General features: G+C 41.8%; 1 protein-coding gene across 3 annotated transcripts in view; it reads left to right on the forward strand.

The window, feature by feature from the left end:
• The window catches only part of trpm2 (transient receptor potential cation channel, subfamily M, member 2), a 200,612-nt gene that overhangs the window by 114,166 nt on the left and 67,670 nt on the right, over positions 1 to 18,776 (forward strand). For all 3 annotated transcript variants that reach the window (XM_072261153.1, XM_072261151.1, XM_072261152.1), the window contains 4 exons: positions 4,008 to 4,100; positions 6,427 to 6,643; positions 15,486 to 15,604; positions 17,766 to 17,898. In XM_072261153.1, coding sequence (XP_072117254.1) covers positions 4,008 to 4,100; positions 6,427 to 6,643; positions 15,486 to 15,604; positions 17,766 to 17,898 — 562 coding nt within the window. The remainder of the gene's footprint in view (positions 1 to 4,007; positions 4,101 to 6,426; positions 6,644 to 15,485; positions 15,605 to 17,765; positions 17,899 to 18,776) is intronic.

Below are 18,776 nucleotides of genomic sequence, written 5' to 3' on the forward strand. Positions count from 1 at the left end.
GAGCACAATTAGGCCATGCAGCCCATGAAGTCCAATCCATCATTCTATCATGGCTGATTCATTACCTCTCTCAACCCCATTTTCCTTCCAACTCCCCATAACCTTTGACACCCTGACTAATCAAGAACCTGTCAAATTTTGCTTTAAATATACCCAATGCTCTAGGAATAATAGTCAATGGATGTAACCATATAACCATATAACCGTATAATAATTGCAGCACGGAAACAAGCCATCTCGGCCCTTCTAGTCTGTGCCGAACTCTTACCCTAACCTATTCCCACCGACCTGCACTCAGCCCATAACCCTCCATTCCTTTCCTGTCCATATATCTATCCAATTTAATTTTAAACGACAACATAGAACCTGCTTCAACCACTTCTGCTTGAAGCTCATTCCACACAGCTACCACTCTCTGAGTAAAGAAGTTCCCCCTCATGTTACCCCTAAACTTTTGTCCTCTAATTCTCAACCCATGCCCTCTTGTTTGAAACTTCCCCACTCTCAATGGAAAAAGTCTAACCACGTCAACTCTATCAATCCCCCTCATAATTTTAAATACCTCTATTGTCTCCCCTCAACCTTCTACGCTCCAAAGAATTAAGACCTAACTTGTTCAACCTTTCTCTGTAACTTAGGAGATGAAACCCAGGCAACATTTTAGTAAACTTCCTCTGTACTCTCTCAATTTTATTGACATCCTTCCTATAATTCGGTGACCAAAACTTTACATTTGGTCTTACCAACGCCTTATACAAATTCAACATTACATCCCAACTCCTATACTCAATGCTCTGATTAATAAAGGCCAGCAAACCAAAAGCTTTCTTCACCACACTATCCACATGAGATTCCATCTTCAGGGAACTATGCACCATTATTCCTAGATCCCTCTGTTCTAAAGCATTCTTCAATGCCCTACCATTTACCATGTATGTCCTATTTTGATTAGTTCTACCAAAATGTAGCAGCTCACATTTTTCAGCATTAAGCTCCATCTGCCATCTTTCAGCCCACTCTTCTAACTGTCCTAAATCTCTCCGCAAGCTTTGAAAACCTACCTCATCATCCACAACACCACCTATCTTAGTATCATCTGCATACTTACTAATCCAATTTACCACCCCATCATCCAGATCATTAATATATATTACAAACAACATTGGACCCAGTACAGATCCCTGAGGCACACCGCTACACACCGTCCTCCAATCTGACAAACAGTTATCCACCACTACTCTCTGGCGTCTCCCATCTAGCCACTGCTGAATCCATTTTACTACTTCCATATTAATGCCTAACGATTGAGCCTTCCTAACTAACCTTCCGTGTGGAACCTTGTCAAAAGCCTTACTGAAGTCCATATAGACAACATCCACCGTTTTACCCTCGTCAACTTTCTTAGTAACCTCATCAAAAAATTCAATAAGATTTGTCAAACATGACCTTCCACGCACAAATCCATGTTGACTGTTCCTAATCAGACCCTGTTTATCCAGAAAATTATATATACCATCTCTAAGAATACTTTCCATCAATTTACCCACCACTGACATCAAACTCACAGGCCGATAATTGCCAGGTTTACTCTTAGAACCCTTTTTAAACACTGGAACCACATGAGCAATACGCCAATCCTCCGGCACCATCCCCGTTTCTAATGACATTTGAAATATTTCTGTCAGAGCCCCTGCTATTTCCACACTAACTTCCCTCAAAGTCCTAGGGAATATCTTGTCCGGACCCAGAGACTTATCCACTTTTATATTCCTTAAAAGTGTCAGTACTTCCTCTTCTTTAATTGTCATACTTTCCATAACTACCCTACCTGTTTCCTTTACCTTACACAATTCAATATCCTTCTGAATACCGAATAGAAATTGTTCAAAATCTCCCCCATCTCTTTTGGCTCTGCACACAGCCGTCCACTCTGATTCTCCAAGGGACCAATTTTATCCCTCACTATCCTTTTGCCACTAACATAACTGTAGAAACCCTTTGGATTTATTTTCTCCTTACTTGCCAAAGCAGCCTCCTATCTTCTTTTACCTTTTCTAATTTCTTTCTTAAGATTCTTTTTACATTCTTTATATTCCTCGAATACCTCATTAACTCCAAGCTGCCTATATTTATTGAAGATCTCTCTTTTTCTGAACCAAATTTCTAATATCTCTTGAAAACCATGGCTCTCTCAAGCATTTAACCTTTCCTTTCAACCTAACAGGAACATAAAGAATCTGAACCCTCAAAATTTCACCTTTAAATGACCTCCATTTCTCTGTTACATCCTTCCCATAAAACAAATTTTCCCAATCCACTCCTTCTAAATCCTTTCACATCTCCTCAAAGTTAGCCTTTCTCCAATCAAAAATCTCAATCCTAGGTCCAGTCCTATCCTTCTCATAATTACACTGAAACTAATTGTATCGTGATCACTGGGCCCGAAGTTCTCCCCAACAAAAGTTCTCACCTACCCTATCTCATTCCCTAACAAGAGATCCAACACTGCCCCTTCTCTAGCTGGTACCTCTATGTATTGCTTTTTATTTTAGATAGACACAAGAAATCCTGCAGATGTTGGAAATCCAGAGTAACGCACACAAAATATTGGAGGACTCGGCAAGACAGGCAGCATCTATAGAAAGGAATAAAGAGTCGATGTTTTGGGCAGAAAAACTATTCCTGGTTAATGTGAGCTGGAGTTGCCCCATTCCCTTGGAATGATAATGCAGTGTTGACATATTCCCAAGGAGTGCTAATGGGATGATAACCCACCCCAAAGGAATGCTAATGATGTGTTAACATGTTCCCGAGGAGTGCTAGTGGGACATTGACCTACTTAGATGGAATGCTATTGAGTTGCCAATCCATTCTCAAGGAATGTTAATGGGCTGTTGACCCATTCCCAAGGAATACTGTTGGAGTGTTGACATATTTCCAGGAACGTTAATGGTGTATTGAACCATTCCCAAGGGGTACTAATGGGGAGTTGACCGATTTAGATGGAATATATTGGGGTGTCAATCCATTCTCAAGGAATGTTAATGGGGTGTCAACACTTTCCCAATGTATGCCAATAAGATGTTGAGCTGTTTGCAGGGTATGCTAAGAGGGAGTTGTCCCAACGCCATGGTGAGTTAATGGGGATTTGAGCCATTTCCAACTAATGTTAACTGCCCCCCCCACACACACACACACACACGCGCACACACACACACACACACACACACACACACACACACACACACACACACACCTATCTACCTACCTACCTAACTACAAGTATACAATATCTCAGGCAACTACACTCTCTTCTCCTGCACAGACACACTCTGGAATGGTGCATCTGAAGGCACATTTATGAGCCTAGAGCTTACCGAGTGCATCAGGTACAAGAGCACGACATCATAGTACTAATGTGCAATACATTGCTGAGAATACAGCCAGAATATTCCAGTCACCCAGCTATTGGAAAGGCATGATTAAACTTTAAAGTTTGCAGAAAAGAATCATGATAATATTGCTGAAACTGTTTGATTGGTGTTATAAGGGGAGACTGGATAGGTTGGGACTATTTTCTTTGGAGCAAAGCTGCCTGTGGGGACATCTAAGAGGAATTAATAAAACTATTGCGGTCATAAATGGTCACAATATTTTTCCCAGGGCAAGGGAATCTAAAACTGGAGTACAGTAGTTTAAAGTACGCAAGGAAAGATTTAAATGGGAAGTAAGAGGCAAGATTTCCACACGGAGTGGAATGAGCTGCCAGAGGAAGTGGCAGTGGTGGCCTATAATTACAAATTTAAGAGATATTTAGACAGGCATGTGGTTAGGAAAGCTTTAGAGGGAGATGGGTCAAATGCAGCTCAGGGAGACAGTTTTGTCAGTATGGAGCAGTGTAACTCCATGACTCGAATGAGAGCAAGGCTGATGAGGATACAGTCTGACAGAGGTGGCTCCAGCCTCTGTCTAAAATCTGACTGACAATCCGGTTTTTTTCTTTCCAGGCATGAAGAACAGAGGAATAAGGCACCACTGAGCGAGGCTGGGCTGATTGTTAAAACACCTCCACCGCACAGCATACCGCAAGTCCTGATATAGTGAGTCCTGGCCAATGCTCAGTAATTCACTGCACATTTGCTGATTGACTCAATGTTTTCTTTTTGTTTACTTCTGATATCAGATTCTCAAAGGGTTTGACAGATAACATTTTCCCTGATAGGAGGTCTCAGACCAAAGCCATTTGGCTTCAGAATAACGTTTTGCCCACTCGAGTACCTTCGCTCTGTCCAAAAGAGGATACCCCAGTGACCAACTATTTTAATTCCAATCAGAGGAACAGATAGGATATTCTGTGGATGTGAACGGGACACCCGGATGGTATGTTGCCTTCCACCTTCCATGGTCAGGGTTGTCACAGATCACGTCCACGACATTTTGAAGGGGGAGGGAGAGCAGCCAGGTGTCTTGGTACATATTGGTACCAATGACATAGGAAGGAAAAGCAAAGAGGTCCTGAGGAAAGAATTCAGTGAACTAGGCAGAAAGCTGAGAAGCAGGACCTCCAGGGCAGTAATTTCTGGATTGCTACCTGTACCACGTGCTAGTGAGGGTAGAAGCAGGATGATTGGACAGATAAATGCATGGCTGAGAAGCTGGTACAGGGAGCAGGGACTCAGGTTCTTGGATCATTGGGATCTCTTCTGGGATAGGTATGTCCTGTACAAAAGTGACACAGAGAGTACTGTGCTACTCGACGTTCCTGGGTCTGTCTACATTCCTGTGAAAAAGAAAGGTAGGAAATGAATGCCAGGACTTCTAGATGAACAGAAAGATTGGGAATAGCAAGGAAGGTACACATAATAAAGGAGGGACCTTGGGATTCAAGTCCTTATTTTCCTGTAAGTGGCAACACAGATAGAAAAAGTTATGAAGAAGATATATGGCATGATTGACTGCATCATTTGGACCATAGAATTTAGAAGTTGCAATGTTACGTTGCAACATTACAAAATACTTGTTAAGCTGCACTTGACTATTGAGTATAGTTTTGGTCACCGCCCTACAGGAGAATGAAGCACCTTGGTTACGGCATAGGCTGTGCCTGTTTTCCCTGCAGCAAATGAAAAAGGTGACCCCATATAAGGTTATAAAATTATAAGTGGTTACATATTCAGAATCTTTTTCCTGTGGTATGGGTATCAAAAAGAAGATGGCTTAGGATTAAGGGAAGATGAAAGTCTTAAAAATAGATTAAAAGATTAGTTTTATTTGTAATGTGTACATCAAAACATACAGTGAAACGTTTGTTTTGCATCAATGACCAACACAGCAGAATAGAGCTGGGGCTCACAATGCTTCTGGTGCCAAAATAGCTTAGCTGCAGCTCACTCATCTTGACCTGTATGCCTTTGGAATGCGGAAGGAAATTGGAGGAGTTGGAGGAAATGCATCCAGTCACAGAAAGGACGTTCATACCCCTTACAGGCAGCAGCAGGAGTTGAACCCCAGTCTGTGTTCAGTGATGCTGTAACGTGATTGCGCTAAATACTACTATAGCATGCCACCAAAAGAAAGGGGGAGAGGAGCACCAGAGGGAGATGCAGAACAGGCAAGGAGTTATTGTGAGAGGGAAAGAGAGAAAAAATAATTAGTGATGGGATAAGAAGGGGAGGAGGGGCATTAACGGAAGTTAGAGAAATCAATGTTCATGCCATCAGGTTGGAGGCTACCCAGACAGAATATAAGGTGTTGTTCCTCCAACCTGAGTGTGGCTTCATCTCGACAGTAGAGGAGGCCATGGATTGACATATCGGAATGGAAATGGGACGTGGATTTAAAATGTGTGGCCACTGGGAGATCCTGCTTCCTCTACTGTCGAGATGAAGCCAAATAAAGTCCTAACCTATTCACCCTTCTCCCTATAAGTCAGGTCCTCAAGTACTGGCAGCATCCATGTAAATTTTATCTGTACACTTTCACTCACATCACTAGCTTCAGGAACAGTTATTACCCCTCAACCATCAGGAAGAAGGTGCAGGAGTCTCAGGACTTACATCACCGGCTTCAGGAACAGTTACTACCCCTCAACCATCAGGCTCATGAACCAAAAGTAATAACTTCACTCAATTTCACAAGCCCCATTTCTGAACTATTCCCACAACTTGTGAACTCACTTTCAAAGACTCTTCATCTCATGAACTAGATGTTTATTGCTTATTTATTTATTTATTTATTTATTTTTGTATTTGCATTTTTTTGTCTGGCCTGTTAGCTGCAGTCTTTCATTGATTCTATTATGATTAATGGATTTATTGAGTATGCCTGCAAGAAAACAAATCTCAGGGTTGTATATGGTGACATAAATCTACTTTGATAATACATTTGCATTGATCTTTGAACATTGAAATTCTGGTTTGTTTGCAGCAATGAGCAGGACACAAAGCCTTTATCCTGTTGGCAGCAGTTGAGAGCATTCTACACAGCTCCAGTGGTGGTATTTTATTGGAACGTGATGGCTTATTTTGGCTTCCTCTGGCTCTTCTCCTATGTTCTCCTGATTGATTTCCAGAGCAAGCCTTCCTTTAGGGAGTACCTTCTCTACGCCTGGATCTCAACACTGGTGTTGGAGGAAGTAAGACAGGTAAGACCTGTGCATCCAGGGAAGGGAGCACCTGAACATAGTGATGGGGTGCTGATCCTGGGCTTAGAAAAGTATAAAATGATTCATTTTGGAAGGACAAATTTGAAGGCAGAATACGGGGGTTATGGCAGAATTCTTAACAGTGTGGATGAACAGAGAAATCTTGAGGTCCACATTCATAGATCCCTCAAAGTTAACCCGGAAGTTGATAAGGTTTTAAAGAAGGTGTATGGTGTGTTGGCTTTCACTAGTTGAGGGACTGAGTTCAAGGGCCATAAGGTAAGGTTGCAACTCTATAAGCTCTGGTTGGACCACATTTGGGATATTGTTTTCAGTTCTGGTCATCTCATTATAGTAAGGATAAAGAACCTTTGGAGGTGGTGTAGAGGAGATTTACCAGGATGCTGTCTGGACTAGAGGTCATGTCTCATGAAGATAGGTTAAGCAAGCTAGGGCTTTTCCCTTTGGAGTTACAGAGGCTAAGAAGTAACTTGATAGAGGCACACAAGATGTTAAGAGGCATGGACAGAGCAGATAGCCAGAAAACTTTTTCCCATAATTTTAAAGCTCTGTAAAACTCTGGTTTGACCACACTTGGGATATTGTTTTCAGTTCTGACTAATACAAGGGGGTATAATTTTACAGTGATTGGAGGAAAGTAAAGGGGAATGGCTGAGGTAAGTTCTTTATACAGAGAGAGTGGATGCATGAAATGCCCCACCAGGCTTAGTCCTAAAGGCAGATACATGAGTGGCATTTAATAAACTCCTAGATAGGCTCATTAATATTAGAAAAATTGAGAGCTATGTAGGAAGGTAGGGTTAGGCTGATCTTTGAAAAGGTTGGCACAACATTGCTGGCCAAAGGTCCTGAGCTGTAGTGTTTTGTGTTCTAGTGCACACATACTGTAACTGTCTGCTAAGCACAGTTCCAATGCCACCTTCGAAGTTGCTGATGACAGCACGGCTGGCCATGAGTCAGTTCACTGGAGCAGGTTGGGGTACTTGGTTGAGTGGTGTTGTAACAACAATCTCTTGCTTATTGTAAACAAAACTAAAGAGCTGATTGCTGGTTCCGGGAAGGGGAAAGTGGATGAAAATGTACCGGTCTACACTGGGGAGTCTGCTGCTTTAAATTACTGGGCGTTAGTATATCAGATGAGCTGTCCTGGGCTAGGCGTATCAATACAATCTTAATATATGCCAGTATATTTACTTTCTTAGCAGGTTTGACTTGTTATTGAACACTCTAACAAATTTGTACAGGTATACTGTTGAAAGCATCCTGATTGGTTGCATCATGATCTGATATGGCAACTCAAATGCACAAGAATGTTAAAAGCTGCAGCGATGAGTGGAATCTGCTCAGTACATCAGGGCACATCCCTCCCCACCATTAGTAATGTCTACACGAGGTGCTGCATCAAAAAGGCTGCATCCATTATCAAAGATCTCCAGCATCCAATCCATGCCATCCCTCCGCAGCTACCATCAGGTAGGAGGTACAGGAACCTGCAGTACCACACTACCAGTTTCTGGAACAACTATCTCTCTTCAAACAGTCAGTTACTGAACCAACTGGCAAAACCTGTTCAGCAGCATTATGACCACTTTGGTCACTTTGCACTAAAATTAACTTTCTCTTTGCTTGAGTTATGTTTTATTGTAACATAAGTATACAATTTATGTTTCTCTTGTGAACAAGTGGGTTCCATGAACATTTGGAATGCCATGGCCTAATTAGGGAGAGCAAGCCTGACTTTGTATGGGGCAAGTTGTGTCTTACTAACTTGAATGAGTTTTTTGGTGAGGTGACAAGGGTGATTGATGAAGGTAGAGCCGTGGATGTTGTCTACATGGATTTTAGTAACACACACATGGGTCTTAGTCAAGTGTTTGACAAGATCCCTCATGGGAGGCTCATCCAGAAGATTAAGATGGGTGATCCAGAATCTCCGGAGGGAAAGGCCCTGAGTCCTCGGCTTTGCTTGTCGCTCGGCGGCCGGAGCAGGGTTGAAGCGCTCGGCGGAGATGGTGCTCGGTGCTCGGTGTCGGAGGGCTGGTCAGAGGCTCGAAGTTTTCAGATGGACTCAGAGTTGGCTGTGGTCGGGTGCTTCCAATGGTGCTGCATCGGCAAGTTTGCGGTGCTGGAGGTTCATGGCAGGGAGAGTTTCTCCCTTCTACCGTCTCCATGAGAAGATGGGTGATCGGGACTTTGAGACCTTTTTTCACCGTGCCCATGGTCTGATCTTTATCAAATTACGGTATTGCTTGTACTGTTGTAGCTATATGTTATAATTATGTGGTTTTGTCAGTTTTAGTCTTGGTCGGTCCTGTGTTTCTGTGATATCATACTGGAGGAACATTGTATCATTTCTCAATGCATGCATTTCTAAATGACAATAAATGAGGACTGAGTGTCCTCATAATCTAATCTAATCTAAGATGTTTGGGATCTACGGTGAATTTGTCATTTGGATTCAGAACTAGCTTGCCCATAGAAGACAGTGGCTAGTGATCCAAGGGACTTATTCTAGTTGGAAGTCTCTGATTAATGGTGTTCTGCAGAGGCCTGTGCTGAGCCCCTGCTGTTTGGTTTGTATATAAGTGACCTGGATGAAAACGTAGATGGGTGGGTTAGTAAATTTGCAGATAATAAGAAAAATGATGGTGTTGTGGATAGTGTAGAAGACTGGCAAAAAAATAAAATGGAATATAGATCATTTGCAGGTATAGGTGAAGAAATGGTGGATGGAGTTTAACCCAGCAATATGTGAAGTTTTGCATGTTAGGAGGTCAAATATAAAGAGACAGCACGCTGTTAAAGGCAAGATCCTTAACAGTATTGATGAGCAGAGGGATCTGGACTCCAAGTTCATAACTTCCTGAAAGTGGCTACACATGTTAAGAAGGCTAAAGGCATGCTTGTCTTTATTGGTCAAGGCACTGAGATCAAAAGTCAGGAAGTTATGTTGCAGCTTTACAAAACTCCAGTCAGGCCGCATTGGAGTATTGCAGAGAGTTCTGGTCACCCATTATAGGAAGCATTATGTTAACATGTCTGCTTAGTTTTTCTTTAGTGAGGCACTAACATGTGACATGGTGGTGTAATGATGTATGCCATTCACGCACTACACTACTTACATATAACCCGTAATGAATTAAGTAAACAAATAATGGTTAATCAAACAATATATTTACAATATTACTCAAGTATTACTGAAATATCAAATGGAGGACTTCTTACTCTTGTGGGATAATCTTTCCTGACCACGGGAGTCATTTTGCTGTGCAGGTGAGACTCATGGCTAGAAACAACCTCAGGTTCTCGGGCTTCCTCCATGGTGGTTATAGAAATTGACTCTGGGATTACGTGGGGTCATTTCTGGATTCTCTTTGGATCACCTCTGCCGTAATAGGGAGAATCTTGGTTTGCATAGAGTGAGTACGTCAGGAGGAGTGTCCTCTTTTGTAAATTTTTCAGGTACTTCCTTTTCCAAGGGCAAATGGGACAATGCATCAGCATTTCTATGATTAGTTGCCCTCTTGAATTCGATCTTATAATTGTGTCATGCAAGAATCAGAGCTCATGTCTGCATTCGTGTTGCTGCTGTTAGTGGAACTCCCTCTTCTGTGGGTTCAAAGTGGACACTATTGGTTGCTGATCAGTACTGAGGGTAAACTCCCTCTCACACACAAGTACTGGTTGAAATGTTTTACACCCTTAACCAGACCCAAGGCCTCTCTGTAAATCTGTGCTTAATTTTTCCCTGCAGCAATAAGGAAACATGATGCAAAGGCCATGGAGTGTTCACTTCCATCACTCATAACATATGACAATATGTGTCTATCCCACAAAGTGAGGCATCACAGGCAAGCTTCACTGGATGATGTGGATCATAATGTGTGAGTACAGTGTCTGTCATCAACATTTCCTTTACCTTTTGGAAAGCCACCTGACATTGCTTTGTCCATTGCCATTTCTTCCTGATCTGTAGTAATACGTTCAAGGGGTGGAGCACAGTAGCCAGGTTTGGCAGGAACCTGTTACAGTAATTGTCAAGTCCTAAAAAGGACCACAACTGTGACACTTCCTTTGGCCAAGGGGCATCCACCACTGCTTGAATTTTGTCAGCACACTTATGTAGTACTTCTGCATCAATGGTGTGACCACAGTAAGTGATGCTAGGTTGAAATAATTCACACTTATTGTGTCATGCTGAAGCTCATAATCTTCTAATCTTTTTAACATGAGATCTTGGGGATTTTCCTTGTCCTCCTCACCAGTAACAATGATGCCATTGAGGTAGTATTGGGTGCCCGGGCAGCCTTGCCACACCTACCTGCCAGAGTGCAGGCGCGGATGCTACTAAGCTGAAAATATAGTGGACTCTTCTTCCATCTCCATCTGTAGGTGGGCCTCAGCTAAGTCCACTTTGCTGAAGTGTTTCACTCCAGAAAGGTTTGTAAAGATATCCTCTATCCTGGGAAGAGGGTACTGATTTGCTTTCAGTACTGGATTGATGGTGCCCTTAAAATCACTACAGATCCTAACAGATCCATTCTACTTGGTTACTGGGACCACTGACATCTCCACTCAATCTTGGAAAGAATTCTTTCAGCCTCTATGTAATCTAGTTCACTGGCTATTTAATCACGGATGGCATAAGGGACTGGATGGGCTTTGTAAATCTTGGGTGTGGCATTTTCACTTAACGCTACTTTACCCTGGATGTTTTTGGGCTTTCCAGTACCATCCTTCATCCAGCACCTTTCTTAATTTGCTTTCAGGTGATCCTATTGCAGGGGATGTGGCATGCAAATGGTGGATGGATCTCCAATCAAGTTGTCGTTGTCTCACCCAATCATCACCCCATAATGCTGTCCCTCCTGTTTAACCACGTACAAGCCAGATGTTACGAATGTCATTCCCACAGGAGTTATCTTTTCTCCAGTGCAAATTCTTGGTTGGATATCGGCAGGCTTCAGTTCAGTATCTTTGAAATGCAGTTCAAACTTATTTTGTGGAAAGACAGAAACAGTCAAGCCAGTGTCCATTTTAAATAATTTGCCATTCACTTCTGGTGTAAGCCATATTACTTGTCTCTTGTTAGTTTTCACAGTGTAAATCTCAAGGCTACTCAGTCCTGTGTCACTCAGGTTATTTCTTAACAACATGCAGATCAGTGCTCTTTTTGAAACTGTAACTTGACTTTTAAACTTTCCCTGTGCAGTTCATTTATTTTTGTCTCCCAACATGCTCTTTGTATGTGTCCTACTTTGTTGCTTTTTCTGCAAGTTTCACCTGTAAACTAGCATTGGTCTGGTGTATGTGATTCCCACAGCCACAGTGATAACTGAATTTATTCAGTGAGGCAGGCTTCTGCCTGGGCATTATAGTTTTGTTCACACCCACTTTCATTCCTGCCTTTGCAACTCAGTTGCATCTCTGGCTGCTGTTTCTCTTGATACAGTGATTTCAACTGCTCATTTATATATGAGTGTGCTTCAGTAAGGAACCGTTTTTTGGAATGCTTTCCTGCAAGATTCCGCAAGCCAAATGACCACTGAATGCATCATTAAGCCTATCACTGAACTGACAATGGTCAGAAAATTTCTTTAATTCAGCCACATAAGCTGAAGTGGACTCATCTTCCTCTTGATTCCACTTATGGAACCTAAAACTTTCTGTATTCAACAATGTTTATGGTTCTAAATGCTCCTGCATTACATTCAGGATATCAGCAAAGCTCATTTCAGCTGGTTTGAACAGTTAAACTTCTAAGCAAACTGTGTGTTTTTCCACCTATTACATACAATATCACTGGCACTTGCTTTTCATTGGCTATTTCATTTATTTCAAAATACTGCTCAATTCGCTCAGTAGACATCACCCATTTATACGTTGTGCAATCAAATGCCTCCAATTTTCCGATGTAGCCAGCCATTTCTTCTTTTTAAAAATTTAGAATTCTTATCATCTGGTACTCACTGTTTATGAATCTGTGGCCATACCCTTTGCTTGTTCATTTAATCTGTATTCTGTTTTTTTTAAACTTGAATGTCTCTTTCCCCTTCCAAAGAAACATGTGCTGTGCATTTTTTTTACTTGAACATCCTTCTCCCCTTCCAAAGAAAAAAGTGTGCTGCACTTCAACGGATAGGTAGTCATCTTGGGTTCATTTCAAAACTTTCTGGTCACCATTACTATGATTTGTAACTCGAGAATCTAATTGAAAGATAAACAAAGGAGCTGGGAAAACTTGTCTACTTGTTTTTCTTTGGTGAGTCATTCACATATGATATGGGTAATGACATATGCCATTCATGTACTTCTCCAAAGAAGTAATAAATTATGTAAACAAGCAAAGAATGCTTAATCGAACAATACATTTACAATATTACTGAAATATGACTGAAATATTACATACACTACAGGAAGGGTATTGTGGCTTTAGAGAGGGTGCAGAAGAGGTTAGCGAGGTGTGGATTGGATTAGAGGGTAAATGCTATTACGAGAGGTTGCCTAAAGTTGGGTTGTTTTCTTTCGCGCAGCAGAGGCTGAGAGAAGATCTGAGAGAGGTTTATAAGATTATGAGAGGTATAAATGGAGGAGACAGAAGAGATCTTTTTCCTAGGATTGAAATGTCTATTATCAGAGGGCATGCAATGAAGGTGGGAAAAGGTAATTTCAAAGGAGACATGAGGTGCAAGTTTTTTACACAGAGAGTGGTGGGTGATAGAATGCTCTGCCTGGGGTGGAGGTTGAGATAGAAACACTAGGAATTTTAAAAATATGTTTAGATAGGCATATGAATGTGAGGAAACGGAAGAATATGAACATTGTGTATCCTAAGAGATTAGTTAACCATTTGATTACTAATTTAACTGGTTTTGCACAACATTGTGCCTGAATGGCCTGTTCTGAGCTGTACTGTTCTATGTTCAATAATACTGCTATTTGCCTCTATACGGCTGCAATTAATTTCTTGTACCTGTGTAAATATGTACTTGTGCCTATGACCATAAACTTGACTTTTGATTCTTGCCTTCCGATCTTCCCTTGTACTCTCTAAAAATGTGTCCAGTCCATGCCCAGACGCCCTGACCCTATTGGATTTTGTGGAGTGTACATATTTTCCTGCAGTTCCCTGATTGCGAACTGCTTAATAATCTCGTCTTTCATCTTTCTTTTAGACATTGTGTATAATTTATGTTCAATTTATATTTTTCTAGTGAATGCTGCCTATAAAACTGCTATGTTCTGCTGCAAGTGAGTTTTTCACTGCATCTGGGCAGATATGTGCCTGTGCATATGACAATGAACTTGACCGAGATGATTTGTTATTTTGTAGCAGCAGTACAGTGCAAAGACATATATGTACAAAAAAAACCTACAAAAATAAATAGAATCAGAATCAGGTTTATTATCACTGAAGTGTGTTGTGAAACTTGTTACCTTAGCAGCAGCAGTTCAATGCAAAACATAATATAGAAGAAGAAAATAATGAATCAATCAATCAATTACAGTATACATATATTGAGTAGTTAAAAAAATAGCAGAGGGGAAGAAGCTGTTCCTGGATCGCTGAGTGTGTGCCTTCAGGCTTCTGTACCTCCTACCTGATGGTAACAGTGAGAAAAGGGCATGCCCTGGGTGCTGGGGGTTCTTAATAATGGACTCTTCCTTTCTAAGGTAACGCTCCTTGAAGATTTCCTATGTGCTTTGTAGACTAGAACCCAAGATGGAGCTGACTAAATTTACGACTCTCTGCAGCTTCTTTTAGTCCTTTGCAGTAGCCCCCAACAGCACCCCCTCTATACCAGACAGTGATGCAGCCTGTCAGAATGCTCTCCACGGTACATTTATAGAAGTCTTTGAGTGTTTTTGTTGACATACCAAACCTCTTCAAACTCCTAATGAAGTATAGACACTGTCTTGCCTTCTTTGTAGCTGCATCAATATGTTGGGGACCAGATTAGGTCTTCAGAGATCTTGGTATTGTGCAAAAAGGAACAAAGTAATGAGAAAGAGTTCATGGGCTCATGCATTATTGGGGAGTCTGATAGCAGAGGGGAAAACACTGTCATTGAATCATTGAGTGTGGGTTGCCAATGATGCTGATGGTCCTTAGTGATGGATACTGCCTTCTTGACGCACTGCCTTTTGAAGGTACAGCCATCCACCTTGTCCGTGTCACTTATGTAGTGGATGGAAGGTGTTCACTCTACTGGTGAGACCATTGCTCAGTGACTCAGAAATAGCCAGCTGGTCCAGGTGACAAATGCACAGAAAGATGCTGGAGTTCAACTCTGAAACTTTTAGGCCTAATTGCTGAAGTTTACAGCAAGTTTGTCAAAGTTTACAGGTGACCTGATTGAATTGCTTGAAATTTCACAAGGAGATGGGAGAAACTATTTCGTCTTGGTGGGAGCGGAAACTCATCAGATTTATACAATAATAGAATAGATTAACTTCAGAAGTGCAGTTCAGAAGTGAAACTGGGACCCTCTTTTTACACAGATATCAATGGAACACTGTAGAGAGCCACCTCAGACAACAACTGAGAGTAAAGGTAGGATCAGGAAATAACATTATGGTCCAAAAATGGAAAATGCATTCAGAGTTTGCAGAGGGAGCTGGGATACATGTCAGATAGAGCTAAGAAATACGTAAGATAGAGCTAGGATACACATCAGATAATGCTGAGATACACATGTGCTGCGTTCTAATGAAGTAACAATCAGGTTCAATGCTCAATGACCCCTTACTACTATAGGTTTAGTATTCCTGCTTTAGTCTGCATTGGGCCTTATCTAATGAGTGTTAATCTGGTTCACAGTTCTTCTACGACCCAGGCAGCTTCGGGTTCCGAAAGAAGGCACTGCTTTATATCGACAGTGTTTGGAATAAGATGGATGTAGCTGCCATTTTGATCTTTATCATGGGGCTCCTTTTCAGGTTTGTGTGTGCTCTGTTCATTTCTGTAGCCTCTCATAGTTTTCTCATGTCCCTTCCCCCCAAATAGGATACACCTCTTGTACAAGCTCTGTGAGCCTTTTTGAACTCAGTCACAATGGTGCAAATAATTTAACTGGTGTTTGACGTAAGCCAATTAACATTACCCTATTTTCCTGCATGGAAAAAATATGGGCCTACGAATCTTCATTGGGCCTACAAATCCTCATTGTTTATTTGTGTTCAGCAAGAAGTTGAGCAAGGAATATTGGTTAGAAGGTTAACTTTGCCAGAAACAACCCTGATTCTTTGGAAAGGTCACGCTGCTATGCTAGAAAGCTGAGGTTGGCAATGACCTTCTGAGCCCCTGGAAACAGCCCGTACTTCCTTGGCAGAAAATTGTTATCTGGGGGTTTGACATCCATCCTGTGGTGCACCACCCACTTTAGCACACTGTTCTTGCTGGTCATTAATGGCTTATACTCTGTGCAGACATTATAACGTTATGTATCACATACAGGATTATCATTGTAGTTTCATTGCCAGCCACCCAAATATTCATCTTTCCAAATACATCACATTCCACTCCCATGAATTCAGCTTTTATCACTAAGTTCATTTCATGAGTTTGTTGTTAGAATGTAGAACAATATATAGCACAGACTGCCTGTGCTATATGCCTGCTACCTGCCTGCAATGGTCCATATCCCTCCATCCCCTGCCTATTCATGTGTCAATATAAATGCCTCTTCAATGTTCCTGTGGTATCAGTAGCTCCAGCAGCACATTTCAAACAACCACTACCTTTTGTGTAAAAAAAATCTTGCCCTCCACATGTCCTATAAAACCTCCACCTCCCCCCTCACCTTCAGCCTATTCCCTCCAGAATTTGCCATGTCCACCCTGGGATAAAGATTCTGACTATTTACCCTATCAAGGCCTCTAATGATTTTATAAACATTTATCAGGTCTCGCCTCAGTTTCCAACACTCCAGAGAAAACAACGCAAGTTAGTCCAATCTCTCCTGACAGTTCACACTCTAACCCAGGGAGCATTCTAGTAAATGTCTACTGCGCACTTTACAAAACTTAATGAGCGACCAGAACTTCAATTTTTATTTGTGAATAACATTCTTAAGTTTCCATGTTTCTTATTATATCTCATCCAGAAACTTCCAAACTTTTCCTGTTATCCCAAGCATAAGCTGCGAATAAATAATAGCTCCTCCTGAATGCCAGAGAATCTTCTGAGTAACTCAGTGAATGGGAGGTCCCGCTATGGCTCTCCTTCTCTCACTTTATCAGTTCAAAATGCTCCACGTTGTTGCTCGCTCTTCTTTATTGGGAAATAGTCCTCTGATCTTATGTTACAACTGCTGGGGCAAGGGATCCCTTCAGCCCCTGTCCGCACACTGGGATTCTGGAGAAATGCTGTAAACTCCCAATGGAAGTCCAGCTGAAAGTAAGAGATTCCGCAGCTCTGCTCATTTACCTACCCCACCATGCAAGAGTTTGTTGATTTGGGACTTCGGATATAAACAATCTATTTCCCATTTCTTTGAGGAAAAGAGCGTTTTCATCCGATTGTTAATGCTGTTTTCTGGAGAACTCCTGCCACTGCCACATGGAGAACTGCCTGCTGTTGTTGTGCAGAAAGCCAGTGTGGAATTTCTCTGAATTACTTAAATTACTTCACCGGTGGAATTTGAGATTCAAGATTATTTACTGTTCTTCTTCAGTACACGAGTGCAAAGAACAATAAAATGATTGTTACTCTGGAACCAATGCAGCATAAAAGACACAATAAACATGAAGAAAAACAATAAAAAGTACCCATAATATAAAAATAATTCTATACAGCACAATGTGCAGGTGATTGCTCTATGCATGTACACTTTAAATGCATAGGTGTTGCATGTGATATATATGTAATGGTGCTCAGGTGAATTACAAGGTCAAGGTGTTGATCAACCTTGCTGCCTGGGGGAAGTAACTGTCTCTGAGTCTGGTGGTCCAGGCATAGATGTTGTTATTAGAGTCAGTGACCTCAGTGGATGGCCAGTAATTAGCAGTTTCCTCTCTCAAGGTTAACATACCATCACGCACTGTCCACTCGCAGGTTACCCTTATCCACACATTGTTTTGAACGTTTTTGCCATTTCAGGTTATTTCCTGCAACATTTTACCACGGACGGATTATCTTGGCCTTGGACTTCATCATTTACTGTCTGCGGTTGATGCACATCTTCACTGTCAGTAAGACGCTTGGGCCAAAGATTATCATGTTGGAGATGATGGTGAGCTCTTGTTGAACATTGCCTTTCTCACTTGCATGTGAACCATGAGAAGAGCAGCTTCCCCTGCATCTGGACAAAATGGAATCCCCACATGGTCCTCTTGCATGAGGATGTGCTCACTGCCTCCACACCTCTGGGAGCAGGGCAATGAGGCTCCGAGCCTTGTTCAAATCTCGAGCAATAAGAACAACGTATCATGCCCTGCCCACGAAAATTCTGTCAAAATCTCTGCCCATTGGCAATCTTGTCAAGGTGTATCATCTCCTGAGAATTTCCAGAAATGATTCAGATTAAACAATACTGGAATGAGCCTATATAATCTTTAAATATTTGTCAAAATATTTTTACATTATCAGCAGTACAGTAAACCCAAATAGTTTAAGTGACAGAATTCTGTTCCCTATCCATTTTGCTCATCACTGTGAAATGCCTCTCGGACCCTATAAACTGTCCTGGGATTGCCACTGTTCAAATCTCTCTCTAGATGCTATCACTGCTGTAACCTAGCCCAGGATCAAGTTTTTCTGCTTCATACCTCAACTCCACCTTTCCTTGTCCCTTCCTATCTACACCTCACACCTCACTTTCAATTCCCTGGTCCCCTCTGCCTCTGCTTCACCATGGATGTCCAATCCCACTTCTAGTTCCAATGAGGGTTGACTTATGGGATCTCTGACCCTTCTCTTCCCTTTCATGAGCCACGGACATCTACTACAAACCCACAGATTTGCATAGCTACTTCAACTGCATCTGTCACGTGTAAGGACAACATTCCAGACTCTCATTTCCTCTGTTCTCAAGATGAGGCCTTCCATTCCATGACATCGGCAATCCCTCCGTTTTCAGTAAACAGATCCCCCTCACCCCACCCAGCCCTG

This window comes from Mobula birostris, chromosome 6, assembly GCF_030028105.1.
Source record: "Mobula birostris isolate sMobBir1 chromosome 6, sMobBir1.hap1, whole genome shotgun sequence".
Classification (NCBI taxonomy): domain Eukaryota; kingdom Metazoa; phylum Chordata; class Chondrichthyes; order Myliobatiformes; family Myliobatidae; genus Mobula; species Mobula birostris.